At 40.0% G+C, this 21,417-nt stretch overlaps 1 protein-coding gene across 2 annotated transcripts; it reads left to right on the forward strand.

Annotated features, from left to right (window-relative positions):
* The first annotated feature begins 839 nt into the window (after positions 1–839).
* LOC129675390 (spindlin-2C) lies at positions 840–2,815 on the forward strand. Of its 2 annotated transcripts, none has more exons than XM_055605427.1 (2): positions 840–892; positions 1,777–2,815. In XM_055605427.1, the coding sequence occupies exon 2, from the start codon at positions 1,779–1,781 to the stop codon at positions 2,556–2,558; it is 780 nt and encodes a 259-aa protein (XP_055461402.1). In that variant the 5' UTR covers positions 840–892; positions 1,777–1,778; the 3' UTR covers positions 2,559–2,815. The 2 variants fall into 2 exon arrangements, with proteins under 2 accessions (XP_055461402.1, XP_055461401.1); XM_055605426.1 differs by having other exon boundaries at positions 860–1,131.
* Positions 2,816–21,417: the final 18,602 nt, after the last annotated feature.

Below are 21,417 nucleotides of genomic sequence, written 5' to 3' on the forward strand. Positions count from 1 at the left end.
AGATGTATAAGAGTACAAGATATGTCCTGGAGGATAAAAAAAACATACCTCCTTAGTTATATTTGTTTCTAGTTTTGAAACACTGAATAAAGATGAATGATAATTTTGAACTAAGAGTATTTGCTTCTCATATTGCCATATATGCTTTGTATTTTGCATAAATATCTAAAATTGTTTTACAGATAATTTTTAAAGACCATGTTTACATAAATAATGCAAGCTCTTTTAAGAGTATATAAAAAAAGAAAAAAATATGGGACTACTGTTTTGTGATAAGGCAAAGGGAACGGGAAGGAGGTGAAGCTTATTTAAAATACATTTGAGAAATGTACACATTGTGCATACAATTCTGCATCTGAGAGGCTAATATCAAGAAGATGAGCAATCAACAAAACTTACTTATAAATCGCGTCCAAACAGAAAATAGAAGTGAGCATCAGGGCTTTTTTCTCATCCTATCTCCACTAGCCTTAAACAACCGGAAAGGCAGTTTTTGCATAAAGAGAACTCCGTGAGGGCATGGGGTAAAGAAAAAGCGAATTCCTGAAGGATAGAAAGCAGATGCAGTTGGGGGCTTTGAAGTGTAGAGTTGCAGGTGGGGGTGGGGAACCTGAACTGAAGGAGGAAATCCTTCACAGCTGTGGGAGAGGTGTTGCCGGCGCTCAGGGGGAGGGGGGGCGGGGCGCAGGTGGGGGAGATCCTGGCTCCTGATTTGGCAGAAGGGATGGGGACAAGAGCACATTCCCCAGTTTAGAACTGTGATGAGGAGTGGGAGAGGAGGTGGTGTTTAGCAGGAAGGGGCGGCCACTAGCGGGGCAGGAAGCTACGCTAGAAAAAGAGGGAGGAGACTGCAGTGGCAGCAGCGACTGCTGGAAGCTCTGAAGTGGCCCAGGTACTGCTGCCTCTGACACACGGGAATAAGGAGAGAAAGCTCAGCGCAGGGACTTCCTGGATGCTCCAGTCTTCTGCCCTGTGGCTTTCCTAGACAGGCTCTTGGCCTCAGCTCCTCCTTCACAAGCACTCATTTAGCTGCTCGCCTGCTGATCATCCTTTGCTCCGGGCTCGCAGCAGAGGCAACAGTCTAGTGTCCGATTTGGGCACGTGAGTGCTGCAAACCCAGACAGCGGGCAGGTGAGCACGGAACTGGGTGCTGGAAAATAGAAATGGGTTTCTGCTTGTCAGGAAAATTGGAAAGAGTGCTAAGATTTGAGCTGAAGGAAAACTCGGAACCGAGCTTTGGGGGGCGGGGCACGGAGCAAGAAACACGGGAGTCTTATACAAAGGTGGCCAGAAAGACAGATTCGTGGTAGGAGCTCAAAGGGAAATGGGGATGATTTGGAAGAAATAGAAAGAAGTAAGCGCAGACTTACTACAAGCATGGGTTTGGGCAGTAAGGGCAGGATGGAAAGCGGGAGCCAGTGGATAAGAGACATGGGAACTGCATGGAGGGATATAGAGATATGATATTGGGGCTACAAATAGGGAATGTGATGCTGGAGCGGGGTGGGGGGGGCAACTAGGATGACATTGGAGCCAGGAAATATACAGAGAACCAGCTGCCTCTTGCTTGGCTCTCAACAACGGCCACAACTTCCACAGCCATCTCTTCTCTAACTCTGTTGTGTAACCAAACAAGAGCCTGGAAAGAAGGTAATAATGCAGGCATGCATCCAAACATGTTTTGATATAGAATACTGCTACTGGACACATGCATATCATGCACAGGGACTTCATTGTCTAGAATGTTTCTCCCTAGCTCCTCTCCTCTTCTTACAGGTATGAAGAGTCCTCACAAAAATGCAGCTGCAAGAGAGCCAATGGGAGACACTATAGGCCACCACATTGGCTCTACAACCATCAAGAAGAAAAAGGCTGCTCACAAGAAGCAAAGGAGCGGACCTTCCTCCCAGTCCCGAAGGAACATCGTGGGCTGCAGAATTTCTCATGGGTGGAAGGAAGGAAATGAGCCCATAACACAGTGGAAAGGAACTGTTCTGGATCAGGTTCCTATAAATCCCTCTCTCTATCTGGTGAAATATGATGGAATTGACTGTGTCTATGGACTAGAACTTCACAGAGATGAAAGGATTTTAAAGCTTAAAATCCTTCCTGATAAGGTGTCCTTTTCTCGAGTCAGCGATGTACGCCTTGCTAATACCATAGTTGGCAAAGCAGTGGAACACATGTTTGAGGGTGAGCATGGCTCTAAGGATGAATGGAGGGGGATGGTCCTGGCCCAAGCACCTATCATGAACGCCTGGTTTTACATTACCTATGAGAAAGATCCTGTGTTGTACATGTACCAGCTTCTGGATGATTATAAAGAGGGCGACCTCCGTATCATGCCAGAGTCCAGTGCATCTCCTCCAGCAGACAGGGAGCCAGAAGGAGTTGTAGATGGCCTGATAGGTAAACACGTGGAATACACCAAAGAAGATGGCTCCAAGAGGACAGGCAAGGTCATTCACCAAGTTAAAGCTAAACCCTCTGTGTATTTCATCAAGTTTGATGATGATTTCCATATCTATGTCTATGATTTAGTTAAAAAGAACTCATAGGGTCAATTTTCCATAGTGTGGGGAGGAAAATGTGTACTTTGTTGATGTGCAAAAAAATGTTAATTTTTCAGTGTATTAAAAGCCTGAGGGTTTCTGAAAACCCAGAATGTTTGCCAACATCACTGCTGTTTTGTTCTGAAGAATACTAGTCTGTGGACATGACCTGTTATATGTAAAAACTTTGTCTTGTGTAAGAGATGAGTATGTTTGGTGGATGGGATATGAAGGAACAGCTGTCAATTTAACCTGTGAATAAAGTACCATTATTATTATAATCAGTCATCTAAAAATTGAATGGGTATTATCTGGTATGGTCTGGGGGAGGGAAAGGAATTAGAGATGGGATGGGGGTTTGTTCAGAGGAGGCGACTGCTTGGAAAAGTGAGAAAGAAAAAAGAGGGTTTCTTAGAAGATGCATGGTGTTCACAGGAAAAACGTAATTGATAGGGGGCTGAAGGATAACAGAAAGTGAGATCATCAGTCTTAGAGGAAAGTAAAATAAATGGAGTAGAGAGGAGCACAACAAAGTTTTGATGAGGGCCAGAGTTACGTTTAAAAATTATCAGAGAAGAGGCTCAGGGGAAGACTGACTGTCAGTAATAAAAAATACCTTAAGGCATGTTTCTAGAAAGCGTTATGAGCAGGGACCAAGAGGGTTGGGAAAGCCTCAGAGAAAGTTGTACTTCTGGCTACATCCACACTGACCACTTTGGCTCTGCTCACAAAATAATTATCAGTTGCTGAAGAAAGCAGATGTAGTGGGAGCTTCTGAGATGGGCATTTTGACCAGGAGAACTCAGACTAATGAATCAAGAGCCAGGTTTTCACCAATCAGTTACTTGTCATTTCAGGAATCTGTGTCACACCTGCCAAGCAGAACCTCAGCTTTCAAACCCAGACACAGTAATGGTGCTTCTGAGGCACTGGCTTGTGGGCTGTCTCCTTGTGTTTTCAGGGGACTCAGTATAGTAAACCTAGGACCTCAATGTCATTATTCATTTCCCATTTTTTGAGTATACAATACTTCTGAAGAATGAGGCTTACAGAATTAAGAGATGCTATCATGAATTTAGAACATACTTTATCTGGGTAAAAAAAAAAATGAAATCCTGCTGAGCTGCTCTAAGAGTCCTATCAGTGTTAATCCTCGTGTTTTAATATCCCTTACCACTCTCCGGGGAGGCATCTGACAATTGAACCTAAAGTCCATCCACGAGATGAAAAGAAACAAGGCTATCCATTCTTATGTCACAGCTGCCTGTAACCACAGCTGGCTTCACTTACTGAACCAGCATAGAGAGGCCCAGAGTCCTAAGTAGCCCCTACTCTGGAGAGACCTCTCCCACAAAGCCTCTAGCCCCTGACACCTTTTTTTGGTACCCCATGGCCAAATTATGGCCCCTTGAACTCATGTTGAACAGTAATGGAAGTCCATGCAGTTGTTCATTTGCAGATGATGTGCAAGCTATAGGCAATAGGAGTGGGTATTGTGACTTTGTGTAACTAATTCCTTCAACTGCATATTGTGATGTGGAGGAGTTGTAGCTGGTGAGCAGAAGAAACAGCAACCTCAGTAAAGTCCCCCAGAACTATGGTGTCCAGAACACAGGTCTCTATCCAGTTCCCCTTTACCCTGTCTTACAGAATCTTTCAAAATGTGTCCTTAAATTTCTGAAGCCCCACCCTTAACCTTCTACCTCAAAGAAAGAATGTTGTCCATTCTGTCTATGCTGGAGATGCATAGATAATAGAGTAAGCAAGGAATCACTGGAGACTGAAAGAACATTCTAGAAAATGCTGGGCAGAGGTTGAATGCCTGAAGACTTACACATGACAAGCTGAACTCACCAGAGCAGAGTTCAGTTTTCCTTCCTATGTGACATAACTTTGTCTAGCCAATACCAGCAGATTACCCAGGAGCCACTTCTATCTAGCTTCTATATTTTTTCTGGCCTTTGAGTTTCATTATTTCCTATATAAAATAAGAGTTTTCATTTTTCTAAGAGTTTACAAAATGTATATCCATTTCTGGAGTGCCCTGAAAACCAAATGAAAAAACAATGATTAGGACTCACATTCCAACAAAGACGAAAGTAGTAGCTGGTAGAGTGGGAGGAAGGGTTCAGCCATGTTTAGTCTCAGAGTGTTCCTGATGCCCACTTCTCCAGTTGTTCTTTTCACTCTGATAAAACACACAATTGTTTCCTGGAGGTATCTGCATTTTGTAAATTTGAGGCTAAACCCATGGAAATCTGCTCTCTCAGTCTATTTGTTTTATCTTCTTCTCATAAATATTTACTTTGGGTGGGCTCTGGCACTTGTCTAGACAAGCACAGATGTAGCAAAGAACAAATGAAATAAATAATAAAAGGTTCCTAACTTCTTGTGACTTTCATTTTAGTGTGGAAGCTAGGCAGTAGCCAAGAAAAGTACATAATAAAGCTTCATTAGCCATGTGCTAAGGAGGAAAATGACAAAGCAAGGGTTAAGGAAATGAAATTGTAGAAAGGAATATCTTTGAGAGAGATGGTAGCCAGGGAAGGCCACATGGAATGCTTGGCTTTTGGGTACAAACATAAAGGTAGTTGAGAAGTGGCATGGCCTGTAGCAGCCAACAGGGAAGTGTGTATTCCAGATAGACTGATAACAATTGCTCCTTAGCCAGAGAAGTCCTGGTATGCTTGAGGAGAAGCAGGCAGAATGGCATTGGGGGTAGAGTTGAGAGAGGTAGATAGAGAACTGTGGGGTGTGATACATAAGAAGTCACAGTGGCTGAGGAGTCAGAAAGTCTAGAGACCTGCAGGTTACAATCTCTACAGTGGAATTTTATTATTACCTGAGTGAAATGGGAAGACCTTCAGGGATTCAGAGCACAGGAATATCATGATTTGTGTTACATCTTATCAAGATTAGCTTGGCAATTCCAGAGAATGTTCTATAAACACTTGGGAATTAGAGCAGGGAAATAAAATATACCAGTAGAACATAGCAAATGAACTAGAAACACATTTACACACGGGAAACCTCAGTCATAGACCTGACATTTCAAGTCATAATAAACATTATTCTCTTCAGTAAGTGGTGCTAGATTAATTTGTTATCCATATAAAAAAATAAAATATCTTTGTACCTTATAAAAATCCATTTCAAATTGATCCTCTTAATACCCAAATAAGAAAGGGAATATACATAAAACATTTAGAAGGCATTGTAAGAGAATGTTTAATTTTGATCTTTGAAAGTAGCTAAATACTAAAAGCCCCAAATGTACAAATTAAAATGAAGGCATATGCCAGGTGTGTTAGTGTACACCTTGAATTTCAGCATTAAGGAAGCAGAGGCAGACATCTCTGTGAATTCAAAATTAGGCTGGTCTATATAGTTAATTCCAGTTCAGCGAAAGCTAAATCATGAGACTCTCTCAAAAAAAGTTGTGATGAATATAATTAAAATAAGAATATAAAAGTTTCTACTTCCAAAGGTATCACAAAGTTGGCAAAATCAGATTTGGGTTCAAACTGAGACACACACAGTTGAAGAAATAAGACAAATAAGTCACAGAAAACTGGACAAATGTTGTGAGTAGACAGTAGTTCAGAAAAGCAGTGGACTATACAGTCAGCATGCATACATTCCCTTAATAAGCCACTTAATTAAAATGTACAATTTGTCTTATTACAACATTAAGGTCCTGAAAGTCCTATTTTTTCTTCATTTATTATTACTAATACATTCCGTGTACTTATAAAAATGAATACTTAGAATATAGAACAGAGCTATATATGTTTGTTGATTATATGAGTCTCATTAAGAGGCAAGAAAATGGAAATTAAATTAATATATGATCTATGACACACAATTAGATAAGCAACATGATAGTTGACAGTATGCATTAGCTTATAGATAGAGAAATCAAAAACAGTGTTGGTGGGAGTTTAAGTTAGGAGAAATTTGGTGTCATAGTATATTAAAAGGCTATACACTACCACTGCCTTCATCCATATATTGGTAGAAGTCAGTTCTGTCTCTCCCATCTGGTAAATAAGACAGTGACTGTTCTCTATTTTAGTCTATCTTTTGGAAATGTTTGAATAGCAAACAGCTTTGAAGACAGAGATAATGTCTCAGTGTGAAATAAGCAAATTTATAGAGGATTTGGATGATAAGAATGCTCTCGTCTGGAGCAAGAGGTAGAAATTCTTACAGGAAAAAAAATAAAAGGTCTCTTTCAATAGAAAGTAATTGAAATAAAGTTTTCTCTCTGAGGAAACATAGTCAACAATAAAACAAACAAAAAAGATCTTTATTGCTCATTTAAAAGATAAAATAAGATAAATTTAAATTAAAAAAATTATGCAAAAGTCCAAATTGATGCTGAAAATTCACAGTAGATCACTGTCCAAAAAATTTAATTGTTTCTCTTTTAGTTCTATTATAGACATTATACCTGTAAGTATAGCCGGTTCATAAGCTTAAGGGATAATTTAGAATTTAACACAAGTGCTTCTCTAATTTTCAAAACTTCCACTACAGAGCTGTTTCAAGGTGTCCAAAAGAGGTACCCAGTGCATATGTGCTGACAAAGCAACAGATACATGTAGATGAGTTTTGAAGTAGCCTTGGGGCAACACTGGAAATCAGAAAGATAAAAGTAGAATGAAAGATCAAAGATTGAGAAATGTGGATAACGGCACATTTCATCCAGGTTGTACAACAGATGAAGAAGTCTCTCCTTTGCAGGGGTAAAGATGGAAAAGTCCAACAAATTGTGAGCATGGGTGTTGGCAATACTAGCTAATGGAAAGTTTAGAAGGCATATAGCCTTGTGATCTACTTGAATAAATAACCTTAAATCAGCATGCTTTGGAAAAGATTATCACCCATCTTCCAGCAAACTTGCAGGGAGTGATAGCAGGGAGCCATTTTGATATGGGAGCTGTGTCTGAATCTGAATTGTTTTAGGGGTCAGAATTCCCTGCATATTTCCATTTATGGAATATCACAGATACTTCATTTTGTTCCCACTGGGTAGCTGCCTCACACATCAAATCTGGCTCAGTAGAGACTCAAACTCTCTAAATGCCCTGCACTGAAAGGAGACATTTATAATAACACAAAGAAAAGCAAGTTGCATATCTCAAGAACTAGATAATGGGGAAGGAGCTTGCCCTCTGAGACCAGTCATGCTTGTAGTTCTTGTCACTCCTGCACAGTATAGTCCAGAACTCACAGAATGGGAAAAGAACCTACTTCTGGTGGCTGCTTTACCCACAGGAAATTTACTGGAGTGGTCTTTATCAATATACCGTCCAGCTGTAACCTTATCTCTGTAGTGCACAGCTTAGGGAGAGCTGGGAAATAACTGCCTGTATCAGACTGCTTTCTCCTCCGAGAGGCAGCAAAAGAGACTAATCTCTACTGTCATATCACCCCTGGGAGTGGACAGCAAAAAAAAAAAAAGTGGTCATAAGAGCTGCTTTGCCTAATTCTAGCCATTACCCAAGGTTGTTTTCTCCCTTGAATGCACTTTGGCTAAAACAGTTACATCGAGCATAGACCCAGCTATTGTATAGGTGTAACAAGCTACAGAGAACCACTGGTGCTAGGGAGAGAACTCCAGGAAGAGCAGAAAGGTAGCACACCTCAGTTTCTGGTGAAACAACACTTCTACATCCCCACTGCTCACAATTCCTACAGACTCATTAATCAAATATTTTTAACCAGAGTGAGTGTAAGCAAAACAGAGGGGGGGGTGTTCCATGGTTCCTATCACTGCCTACTGCTAAAAAGCACCTACTCATCATTATTGGTGAATCAGTGCCAGAGGCTTTTACAAGAGAAGTCACTTTGATGGTACTTGAGAAAGTCCCATCAACTCTAAGATCACAGTTCTTTTTGTCTGTAGGAGTAATTGAACAGTAGATATTCCACATACTGTACTGTCTAGAGCACAATTACCCCAAGTGCTGAAGTATCTCAACTCTTGTGTCAACTTGCAGAGATAGTTGATCCTAGAGTCTGACATAATGTCCAAATTTACTAATAACAGAGACAGAAGTAAAAGAGATAGGAGGTGCACCATTGAAAATAAAACCATTTTCCCTGAGAAAGCCATCCATAAAAGTGATAAAGTAGCCAATATACCAGATGAATCTGTCTTAACATAAGAACAAAAGAAATATGAAAAATATATACTGAAAAATATAACTTTAGAAAAAGGTTTCTGAAAACTGTGTGAATAAAAATTCCTGAAAAGAGTCTGTGTCTGGCTGTGGGGAAGACAAACAAACAAACAAACAACAACAACAACAACAAAACAGAAACAAGTAACACTCTTGGAAGAAGTCTGTGTTTGCAGAGATGGAGGGACTGATTGGAATTTCAGTACTGGAATTTGGCAGGTTTTGAGTCTAATTACTGAATCTTGAGCTAGTTGCAACTTCTGGAACAGCCATTCCTTGTCCAACTCTGTATCTGAACTAATACCTTGTAATGATAAATAAAACCCTTTTTGAACCTGTTAACTTAGAATTAACACCTCATGATAATAAACAAAAATCTCTTAGAAGCTATTAACTTGGCAGCGTCCACCAATCCCAGAGCTAAGAATGTCATGAAATAACATGTTAAGCCTATAAAAAGTCTTCCCCCATCTCCCACTACCTGCCTTTCTGGTGTACCCACCAATGTATTTTTAACATGCCTTAATATATGACTTTCTTTGTTCTGAAAAACTATAAAAAAATTTGTGGAACTGCTTCCATGTTGGAGTAAGGAATTTGGAATAACCTAAATTGTTGTTCCCAGGCCATGGGTATTCAAAATGACTACAGAATCAATTCTCTTTTACTCATTTTAAGATAAGAGCTGTGGTTTGCATGTCAAAAATAGAAATGGATGAAATGCATAGTAATATAAAAGAGTGATGTTTTTAAAAGCTCAATGAGATGGGAGAGAATAATATAAACATTTGAATTAAATTAGGGAGATGATACAAATGAGGAATTTAAGAAAGAGATAGTTTAATAAAAATGCAACAGAAATATTGGAAATAAAGAACCCAGTAAGTCAAACAAAAAACACACTGTCACATCCATTCATGTTTAAAGTACTGGAGAGATCAGGGATACAAGGCACATATCTAAACATAGTAAAGGCGATATACAGCAAGCCTATAGCCAACATCAAACAGAACGGAGAGAAACTTAAAGCAATCCCACTGAAATCAGGGACAAGACAAGGCTGCCCACTCTCTCCATATCTCTTCAACATAGTGCTGGAAGTCCTTGCTAGAGCAATAAGACAGTTGAAGGAGATCAAGGGTATACAGATGGGAAACGAAGAAGTCAAATTATCACTATTTGCAGATGATATGATAGTATACATGAGTGACCCCAAAAACTCTACCAGGGAACTCCTACAGCTGATAAACACTTTCAGCAAAGTGGCCGGATACAAAATTAACTCAAAAAAATCAGTAGCACTCCTGTATACAAAAGACAAAAGGGCTGAGAAAGAAATTAGAGAAACAACACCATTCACAATAGCCACAAACGACATAAAGTACCTTGGTGTAATCCTAACCAAGCAAGTCAAAGACTTGTATGAAAAAATTTCAAGTCTCTGAAAAAAGAATTAGAGGAAGATATGAGAAGATGGAAAGATCTCCCATGCTCATGGCTTGGCAGGATTAACATAGTAAAAATGGCCATCTTACCAAAAGCAATCTACAGATTTAATGCCATTCCCATCAAATTGCCAACACAATTCTTTACAGACCTGGAAAGAAAAATTCTCAACTTCATATGGAATAACAAGAAACCGAGAATTGCTAAAACAATCCTCTACAATAAAAGATCTTCTGGAGGTATCTCCATCCCTGATCTCAAGCTGTACTATAGAGCAACAGTTATAAAAACTGCATGGTACTGGCATAGAAACAGAATGGTGGATCAATGGAATCGAACAGAAGACCCAGAAATAAACCCACACACTTATGAACACCTGGTTTTTGACAAAGATGCCAAAACCATACAATGGAAAAAAGATAGCATCTTCAACAAATGGTGCTGGTCCAACTGGATGTCTACATGTAGAAAAATGAAAATAGATCCATACTTATCACCCTGCACAAAACTGAAGTCCAAGTGGATCAAAGACCTCAACATAAAACCAGACACATTAAATCGGCTAGAAAAAAAGTGGGGAATATCCTAGAACTCATTGGTACAGGAGAAAACTTCCTGAACAGAACACCAATAGCACAGGCTCTAAGAGCAACAATCAATAAATGAGACCTCATGAAATTGAAAAGCTTCTGTAAAGCAAAGGACACTGTCATCAGAACAAAACGACAGCCTACAGATTGGGAAAGAATCATCACCAACCCTTTATCTGACAGAGGACTCATATCCAATATATATAAAGAACTAAACAAGCTGAAAAGCAATAACCCAAGTAATCCACTTAAAAAATGGGGAACAGAGCTAAAGAGAGAATTCTCTGTAGAGGAATATCGAATGGCAGAGAAGCACTTAAAGAAATGCTCAACTTCATTAGCCATTAGGGAAATGCAAATCAAAACAACCCTGAGATTTCACCTTACACCCATCAGAATGGCCAAGATGAAAAACTCAAGGGACAACACATGCTGGAGAGGTTGTGGAGAAAGGGGAACACTTCTCCACTGCTGGTGGGAATGTAAACTGGTACAAGCACTCTGGAAATCAATCTGGCACTTTCTCAGACAACTAGGAATAGTGCTTCCTCAAGATCCAGCCATACCACTCCTAGGCATATACCCAAAAGAGGTGCAAGTACACAAAAAGGACATTTGCTCAACCATGTTTATAGCAGCTTAATTTGTAATAGCCAGAAGCTGGAAACAACCCAGATGCCCCTCAACTGAAGAATGGATGCAGAAACTGTGGTACATCTATACAACTCTATACAACGGAGTATTACTCAGCAATGAAAACTAAGGAAATCATGAAATTTGCAGGTAAATGGTGGGACCTGGAAAGGACCATCCTGAGTGAGTTGTCCCAGAAGCAAAAAGACACGCATGGTATATACTCACTCATATAAACATACAATATAGAATAAACCCACTAAAATCTGTACATCTAAACAAACTAAGCAAAAGAGAGGACCCTAACTAAAATGTTCAATCCCCATCCTGAAAGGCAAAGAGAATGGACATCAGAAGAAAAAGAAAATAGGAAACAACCTCAGAACCTGCTACAGAGGGCCTCTGAAAGCCAGAAGAAAACAGGAAACAACCTTGAAACCTGCCACAGAGGGCCTCTGAAAGCTTCTGCAGTATAGACTGTCAAAGCAGATGCTGAGCCTGATGGCCAACTGATGGGCAGAGTGAATGGAATTTTATGTAAGAAGTGGGAAATAGTAAGAGCTGGAGGGGATTGGAACTCCACAAGGAGAGCAACAGAACAAGATAATTTGAACACAGGGAACTTCCCAGAAAATCATACTCCAACCAAGGACTAGTCGTGGAGATGACCTGGAACCCCTGCACAGGTGTAGCCCATGGCAGTTCAGTGTCCAAGTGCATTACATAGTAATGGGAAGAGGGACTGCCTCTGACATAATCTGATTGGCCTGCTCGTTGATCACTTCCCCCTGAGGGGGGAGCAGCCTTACCAGGCCACAGTAGAGGACAATGCAGCCACTTTTGATGAGAACTGATAGACTAAGATCAGAAAGAAGAGGAGAACCTCCCCTATCAGTGGACTTGGGGAGTGGCATGCATGCATGCCACTTGGGGAGGGAGGGTGGGATTGGGAGGGGAGGAGGGAGGGGCTTATGGGGGGATACAAAATGAATAAAGTGTAATTAATAAAAAAAATTAAAAAAAAAACACTGTCAAATCCAAAGGAAACTCAAATTCCCCAAATTCCAAAAGGGAATGCTTAAGTCCAGAAATCACAGTCTTGGCTTAGCTCAAGCTAAACTATACAAAGATTGCTAAGAGCTTATAGCCAGCATTTCTCATGAACCTGCAAAATGGGTTTCTATCTGTAGAAAGTGCTACTTCCCTTGGCAGATAACTGTTGCATCAAATCCCATGCTGGGGGCTCTACTCCTTCAGTCCCTATTCACATGCACTCAAAGTCATGCATTTCAAAATTCAAGTTAGTCTCCTGGCCTTAATTGCCTTCCTCCACTCCTCCTCCACCATGCTGTTTTCACAGGCTGCTGTGGTTCCCAGGCTTCCCATTTACGAAATAAGCTTTTTCTCTGTCCTCATTATTCTTACTTCTCTTGAGGGTAGCCCTGCTCATTTCCAGTTTGTTTCTTTTGCTCTCTGTTCTGGACTCACCCAGAAGCCTCTGGATGTTCCCTGTCTCTCACCTACTATTAACCCCCACCCCAACACACATACATAAATGAGTGGGGGTGTTCAAGTTACATACAAGAGCTTTGGAGCTAAATAGCCACCATAAACAAATTAACACAATGAATGAATGAATCAATCAATCGATCAGTCAATCAATCAAGTAAAACGTTAAAACACAGCAGATCATCAAAAAGCAAAGATAAAGGCAGAAAGAAAAGAACAAAATACTTCAGTTAAGGAAAAAATGACAAGAATATCTGCATAACATTCAATAATAGAACCTTAAATAGAAATGGATTGTATATTCCAATTAGAAAAGACAGATTGGCTGAATGGATTAAAGGTAAATAAATATATCCATCCATACAAAATAAAAGTGCCTGAGGGAACCCAAGTCACCATTAAAACACACAGAGCCTGTGGTAGCTCAGTAACCAATTGGTTTCCCATAGTGAGGGGAACAAGGACTATTTCTAACAGGAACTCAATGACTGGCTCTTTGGCCTCCCCACCCCCCAAGGGAGGAGCAGTCCTGTTAGGCCACAGAGGAGAGCTTTGCAGCCAGTCCTGAAGATACCTGATAAAACAGGATCAGATGAATGGGGAGGAGGTCCCCCCTATCAGTGGACTTGGCAAGGGGCATGGTGGAGATGAGGGAGGGAGGGAGGGACTGGGAGGGAATGAGGGATCGGGACACGGCTGGGGTACAGAGTTAATAAAATGTAACTGATAAGAAAAAATAAAATACAAAAAAAAGAAATTATAAACAAAACAAAACAAAACAAAAAAACCCCACAGAATTAAAGGGGGAAGTCCAGAAAATGACATTCCAAGGAAGTGGAATTATAAAGTTAACAGGAGTCTTCAAGGCAAAACCTCTAAGGAGAATCAAAGTACATCACTTTATAATGGTCAAGGGATCAATTTATCAAGAAGATACAATGATAGCAAATGCATATGCACCTAATATCATAGCATGTTTTTGTTTGTTTGCTTTTAGAGACATAGCCTGTCTCTATGGCCCAGGCTGTCCTGGAACTCTTTCTGTAGACCAGGCTGACCTCAAATTCACAGATATCAGCCTGCCTCTGCCTCTCTGAGTGCTGGGATTATGAGTGTGTACCACCATGCCCAGCTGCATGTAATCTTAAGAGACAAACATTTGTGCCTAATAAATGGCTACCCACCAGGACAATAACAGTGTGAGATTTCAGTACTTTACTTTCAAGAACAGATAGATTATACAGGAATGATATCAACCAGAAATATCAGCCTTAAGTTCTCCTTAAAATGAAATGAACTTGCTATTTATAGAACTTTTGAACTACACTTGCAGAATGCTTACTCATTTCAGCAGCACATAGGAATTTCTCTAGAATGCTCCATTAGGCCAAGTCAACACCTATTAAAACACTTGCTTCTCTGCTCTGTGTTCCTAAATACAGTACACTGAAACCACAGGAAACACTTTTGATATTTCAGAAATTTGTGGAAAATAATTTCTTAAATCAAAAAAGGAAGTAAAACATAATAAAAACCCATGGTGTGTATCATTTATACCCAAAATGTCTACAACAGAGAGAGCAAGGACCAGATATATTTAAAATACCCACCTCAAGGATGTAAAAAAGCAAACATGAATTTAAGGTTAGTAACATGAAAGAAAACTCAGAGCAGAAATAAAAAAAATCATAAAGATTAGCTAACTAGTGTTTATCCATAGGAACATATTACATTTGTTTATTTATTTATCTGGGGCACATGCATGTGCAGATGTGGAGGTCAGAGATCAACTTGCTGGGAACATACTATGTGGATCCCAAGGATCAAACTTAGGCTTTCACCTTTAGTGGCAAGTACCTTTATTTCACCATGCCATCTTGTTAGTGTCCCTGATTCTATGAAAAACACAACAAACAAACAACAAAGCCAAGATCAACAATCCTTTTACCATACTAACAGAAAAAATGAAGAATCACAATTAAAATGTTAAGAGAACATATACAAATTTAATTCACCATTGCAAAAGAAAGATCCTATACCATGATTATGCTGGTTTTATCCCAGGGATGTAAATATGTTTCATCATATGAAATAAAATATGCCATACAAATAGAATGAACGATAAATAACATATGATGTTTTAGATAGGTACATAGCAGGCATTTGCTAAAATTTATTACGCTTTCATAAAAGAAGTCCAAAACAAATAGGGCTGGGGAAAAGACAGATTTTAGCAAGAGAAAGAGGAAGATGAAAATTACAAGTAATCGGGAGTGAAAATGACCAAAACCTCAGCACAGACATGCATAAAATTCTCAAAGAATAAAAATATTTCTCCTGATAGTAAAACTGGAAGAACAAGCTAAATCCAAAATTGGAAGATGAAAGAAAATAAAGATACAGATAGAAATAAAATATAATAGCCTGGGGGCATAAAACAAAGGGACAAAAGAAAAAAATAGACAAATCAAAAATATTAGGTAGAAAGAAAGAAAACTTAAAGTTGAAAATTTGAAATGAAATATAGATATGGTTTGGATATAGTTTGTCTTCCAAAGGTTTATGTATTGGAAGTTTGGTCTTAAGTGTGGCAGGGTTGCAATACTGCAACCCTTAAGAGTTGGAGATTTGCCCTATTGACAGTGTTCTTTGCCTTACAGATGATGATGTTTATGATCTGGGCTGTCTCTAAAGGCCTTGTCTGGGTCTGTGGTCCTACTGCAGTGAAGGCCGTGTTCATGGTCTGTGCTGTCACTTGAAACCACTCTGAAGACCATGATCCCTGTTCTCACTGATTGGAGAGGGCAAGGAAGCAACTTTTTCATTGATATAGATGACTACAGATGCACAGTTGAGAAAGAAGAACATAGAGGGCTTCTGTGACAACCCCTACTCCCACCTCACCTCCCAAAGAGTAGCAACCTAAACAGGACACCATCAAAGAGAGCTCTTAAAAATTGTGATAAGAACCCTAGCCAAATTAACTAAAAGACAGAGAGACAGTATCCAAATTAACAAAATCAGAAATTAAAACGGGGACATAACTACAGACACTGAGGAAATTAAAAAAAAATCATTGGGTGTTACTTCAAAAACCTATATTCCACAAAAATTGGAAAATCTGAAGGAAATAGATGATTTTATTGATTGATTTAACTACCAAAGTTAAATCAAGATTGGGTAAACATTTTAAACAGCTCTACAACACTTAAGGAAATAGAAGCAGCCATCAAAAGTCTCCCAACCAAATAAAGTCCAGGGCCAGATTTAGCACAGATTTCTATTAGACTTTGAAAGAAGAACTTACACCAATACTCCTCAAACTATTCTATAAAATGGAAACAGAAGGAACCTTACTAAATTCATTCTATGAAGCCATAGTCACCCTGATACCTAACCCACACAGAGACTCCACAAAGAAAGAAACATTCGGACAAATCTTACTTATGAGTATTGATGAAAAATTACTCAATAAGATACTTGCAAACTGAATTTAAGAACACATCAAACGTATCATCCACCATGATCAAGTAGGCTTCATCCCAGGGAAGCAGAGATGGTACAAAAGCCATCAACATAATCCACCATATAAAAAAAACTGAAAGAAAAAAAATCATATGATCATCTTGTTAAATGCAGAAATAGCTTTTGACAAAATCCAACACCCTTTCATGATGAATGTCTTGGAGTGATCAGAGATACAAGGCCCATACCTAGACGTAATAAAGGGTGCATACAGCAAGCTGATACCCAACATCAAACTAAATGGAGAGACACTCAAAGCAATCCCACCAAAATCAGGGACAAGGTAAGGCTGCTCACTCTTTCCACATCTCTTCAATATAGTACCAGATGTACTAGCTAGAGTAATAAGACAACTAAAGGAAAACAAAGATAGATAAATCAGAAAGAAAGAAGTTAAAGTATCACTAATAGCAGATGGTATAATAGTATACGTAAGTGACCGCACAAATTCTACCGAAAACTCTTGGAGTTGATAAACTACTTCAGCAAAGTGGCTGGATACAAGATTAATTTTAAAAAATCAGTAGTCCTCTTGTATACAAATGACAAACTGGCTGAGAAAGAAATTATGAAAACCACACCCTTCACAATAGCCACAAATACTATGATGTATCTAGGGGTAGCTCTAATCAAGGAAGTCAAAGACTTGTACGACAAGAACTTCAAGTCTCCGAAGAAAGAAATTGAAGAAGATACCAGAAGATGGAAAGATCTTCCATGCTCATGAATTAGTAGGATTAACACAGTAAAAATGGCCATTTTACCAAAAGCAATCTATAGATTCAATGCAATACCCACCAAAATACTAACACAAATTTTCACAGATTTAAAAATAACAATTCTAAACTTCATATGGAACAACAAAAAATCCTGAAGAGCTAAAACAATCCTATACGGAGGCTCCAAGATGGCAGCGAACAGAGCGCACTGTTTTGGAGAGGCAGAGGACATGAATCTCCGGTATTGGTGAGTGGAGAGTCAATCGAAGCTAGAATTTGGACTTTTGGGCTTTCTAAAGGAGAGGGGACACTACAGAAGCATGGAGTGCTTGTAGATTTAGATCGGGCGCTGACTTCTCTGGGAAGGAAGTAAGGCACTTCCCTTGTCCGGGCCTCCCTCGGGGAAACCTGCACACAGGACCAGGAAGCTGATTGTAAAGCTCACAGCCGGGGGGGGGGGGATTAAGACAGCAGAGACAGTGCTCTGGGCCCCTTACCGCAGTGGACAGATGTAACTGCCTGTTGAACACCCCTCCTCCTCGGACACATGTCCCACCCGGGTCCGGCCCAGGGCCCTCCGGACCTGCAGAGCATCCCGTCCCCCCCATCCCACTGATGCAATCCCTCCACAAGACCACCGCAAGAAGTGCAGCGGAGCTCACGTCCCAAGCGGCCAGAGCGCAATAACCCCAGAAACCTCACAAGAGGGGCGCAGCCACTGCCAGTGGCAGAGCACAGAGCGCCAATCCCAGAGACTCAGATCTACAATACCATCCTTCCTGGATCCCAAAGCTGCAAAGCTCAGTGTCTGGGACCCCACATGGTGGAGGCAGGGAGGCAGGGCTCCAAACCCCGCAGCGGCAGTGGAGAGCTGTAACCACCTGCTGAATGCCACCACTCAGAGGAGACCACACCCCACCTAGTGCCCTCTCACCGAGCTCTGGACCCTCGGAACACCCCCCTCTACCACCACCACCTGGTCACACCGGAGTGCACGCACTACCAAAACTCCACCCCACCAGGGTGCACGCCCAAAGAGTACTAGCCACAGAGACTCAGATCCGCAGTACAACCCTTCCCAGATCCCAAGTCTGCAAGTGGCAGCACTGACTACACTGGGCTGCCCAGCCAGTGATTGTATGGGCTGTCCAACCCCTCAGTGGCAGAAAACCAGCTGAATAGCCACCAAAGACCTGCAGACCTCCAAAATCAATACGTGCCTCCATTCTTCAACAGCGTTTGTGATCCCTTAGCGCCTGCAACACCTTCAGTGCCTGCAAAGCACCCCTCTCACACACTGAAGGCCTCTTCATTCTCCAACTCCCTGTCCCTTAGGACACACCCACAAGCACACGCTCAAACACACACTACCCTGCATTTGCCCTTCTGAGCCTTCGAACTTTCCTTCTATAGGTATAGCTGAATCACCAACGCACACACTGAAACCACTGGACCTCCCCCATTTTCCTGAAGAATTCTCCAGACACCAGAGAAAAACCAGTCTGACCTGCAGAATTCAGGAACAGACAGTGAACAATACAGATAACCATATGCCCAGAGGTCGGCAAAAGAACACAACCAATGCAAATCAAGATATCATGGCTTCACTGGCAAACCCCAAAATTATTGGACACTCCAACTCATCAGAAACACAAGAAAATGATTTTAAAGCTATGATTATCCAGTTATTTGAGGAACATAAAGAGGAAAACAACAAATCTCTCAGAGAAATAGTCACACAGATTCAAACAATTAAATAGGAAACATATAGATCTCTTAAAGATTTGGCCTCCCAAATGGAAACAAAGAAAAACAAAGTGAACGAAGAAGCTCTTAAAGAAACACATGCAAATATAGGCAAACAATTGGAGGCAGAAGTAGTGGCACTAAGAGAGGAAACAAAAAAAAAAAATAGAGACCATCTTGGAGACACAGGAATCCACATTCAAACAGATGAAGGAAATGATGTAAGACATGAAAACAGAATTAGAATCAATAAAGAAAACACAAACTGAGAAAACCCTGGAACTGAAGAACTTAGAGAAAAGAGAAGGAACAATAAAGGTAAGCATTACTAACAGAATACAAGAGATGGAAGAGAGAATTGCGGGTGCTGAAGATACACTCGCAGAAATTGATACTTCTCTCAATGCAAAAGTAAAATCAGAAAAATCCCAAACACAAACCATCCAAGAAATCAAGGACGCCATGAAAAGGCAAAATCTAAGAAAAATAGGAATTGAAGAAGAAGAGGATTCCACGCTCCAAGGTCCAGAAAATATTTTCAAGAAAATCATAGAAGAAAATTTTTCCAACCTAAAGAAAGAGATGTCCACAAACATACAAGAGGCCTACAGAACACCAAATAGACTAGACCTAAGAAGAAACTCCTCACGCCATATCATAGTCAAAACACTTAATCTACAGAACAAAGAAAAGATACTAAAAGCAGCAAAGGGAAAAAGGCCAAGTAACATATAAAGGCAGACCTATCAAAATCACACCAGACTTCTCATCAGAAACTATGAAAGCCAGAAGGGCCTGGGGAGATATCATGCAGGCTCTAAGGGACCACAGATGCCAACCTAGACTACTATACCCAGCAAAGCTTTCAATCAACATAGATGGAGAAAACAAAATATTCCATGACAAAACTAAATTCAAGCAATATTTGAACAGCAACCCAGTCCTACAGAAGATATTAGAAGGAAAATTCCAATCCAATGAAAATAATTACACCCAAGAAAACATAGGTTAAAGATAATTTCCAACAAAATCAAAAGCAAACAAGCAATGATTCACAGTAACATCGCCAACTCTACAATAATAAGAAATAACATTCAAAGGCCATTATTATCTATCAATATCAATGGACTCAACTCTCCAACAAAAAGACACAGACTAACAGAATGGGTGCAGAAACAGGATTCAACATACTGCTGCATCCAAGAAACACACTTATGCAACAAAGATAAACACGACCTCAGAGTAAAAGGCTGGAAAACAATTTTTCAAGCAAATGGATCCAAAAAACAAGTAGGAGTAGCTATCCTAATATCTAATAAAATAGATTTTCGACCAAAAGTATCAAAAAAGACATAGAGGGGCCTTACATTTTCATCAAAGGAAAAATTCACCAAGAAGACATCGCAATTCTGAACATCTATGCCCCAAATACAAGAGCACCTACATTCGTAAAGGAAACATTATTAAAGCTTAAATCACACATTGATCCCAATAACCTAATAGTGGGAGACTTCAACACCCCACTCTCACCAAGGGACAGATCAACTAGCCAGAATCCAAATAGGGAAATAAAAGTACTTACAGAGTCCCTAAATCAAATGGACCTAATAAACGTCTACAGATCTTCTCACCCAAACTCAAAAGAGTATACCTTCTTTACAGCACCTCATGGAAGCTTCTCCAAAATAGACCATATAGTTGGTCACAAAGCAAGCCTCAACAGATACAAAAGGATTGAGATAATCCCTTGTATTCTATTGGACCACCATGGACTAAAGCTGCACATCAACAACAACAGAAATAACAAAAAAACCTACACACACATGGAAACTGAACAACTTCCTACTCAATGAGAGCTGGGTTAAGGAAGAAATAAAGAAAGAAATTAAAGACTTCCTAGAATTCAATGAAAATGAAGGCACAACATACCCAGATTTATGGGACACATTGAAAGCAGTGCTCAGAGGAAAATTTATAGCACTAAGTGCCTGCAAGAAGAAATTTGTAACATCACATACAAGTAACTTAATGGCCCAACTGAAATCCCTAGAAAAAAAAAGAAGCAGATACACCCAAGAGGAGTAGAAGGCTGGAAATAATCAACTTCAGGACTGAAATCAATCAATTAGAAACAAATAAAACTATTCAAAGAATCAATGAAACAAAAAGCTGGTTCTTTGAAAAAATCAACAAGATAGACAACCCTTAGCCAAGCAAACTAAAAAAGCAGAGAGAATCTATCCAAATCAGCAAAATCAGAAATGAGAAGGGTGACATAACTACAGACACTGAGGAAATACAAACAATCATTAGGTCATACTACAAAAGCATATATGCCACAAAATTTGAAAATCTAAACAAAATGGACAATTTTCTTGATAGATTCCATCTACCAACATTAAGTCAAGATCAGGTAAAAAGACTGAATAGCCCTATATCCCCCAGGGAAATTGAAGCAGTTATTAACAATTTCCCCTCCAAAAAAAGCCCTGGGCCAGATGGTTTCAGC

The sequence above is a fragment of the Psammomys obesus genome, unplaced genomic scaffold (assembly GCF_907164565.1).
Source record: "Psammomys obesus unplaced genomic scaffold, mPsaObe1.curated_primary_1811, whole genome shotgun sequence".
NCBI classification, from domain to species: domain Eukaryota; kingdom Metazoa; phylum Chordata; class Mammalia; order Rodentia; family Muridae; genus Psammomys; species Psammomys obesus.

Coding starts and splice junctions, on each gene's coding strand:
- LOC129675390 (XM_055605427.1), top strand. CDS start 1,779: ATGAAGAGTCCTCACAAAAATGCAGCTGCAAGAGAGCCAATGGGAGAC.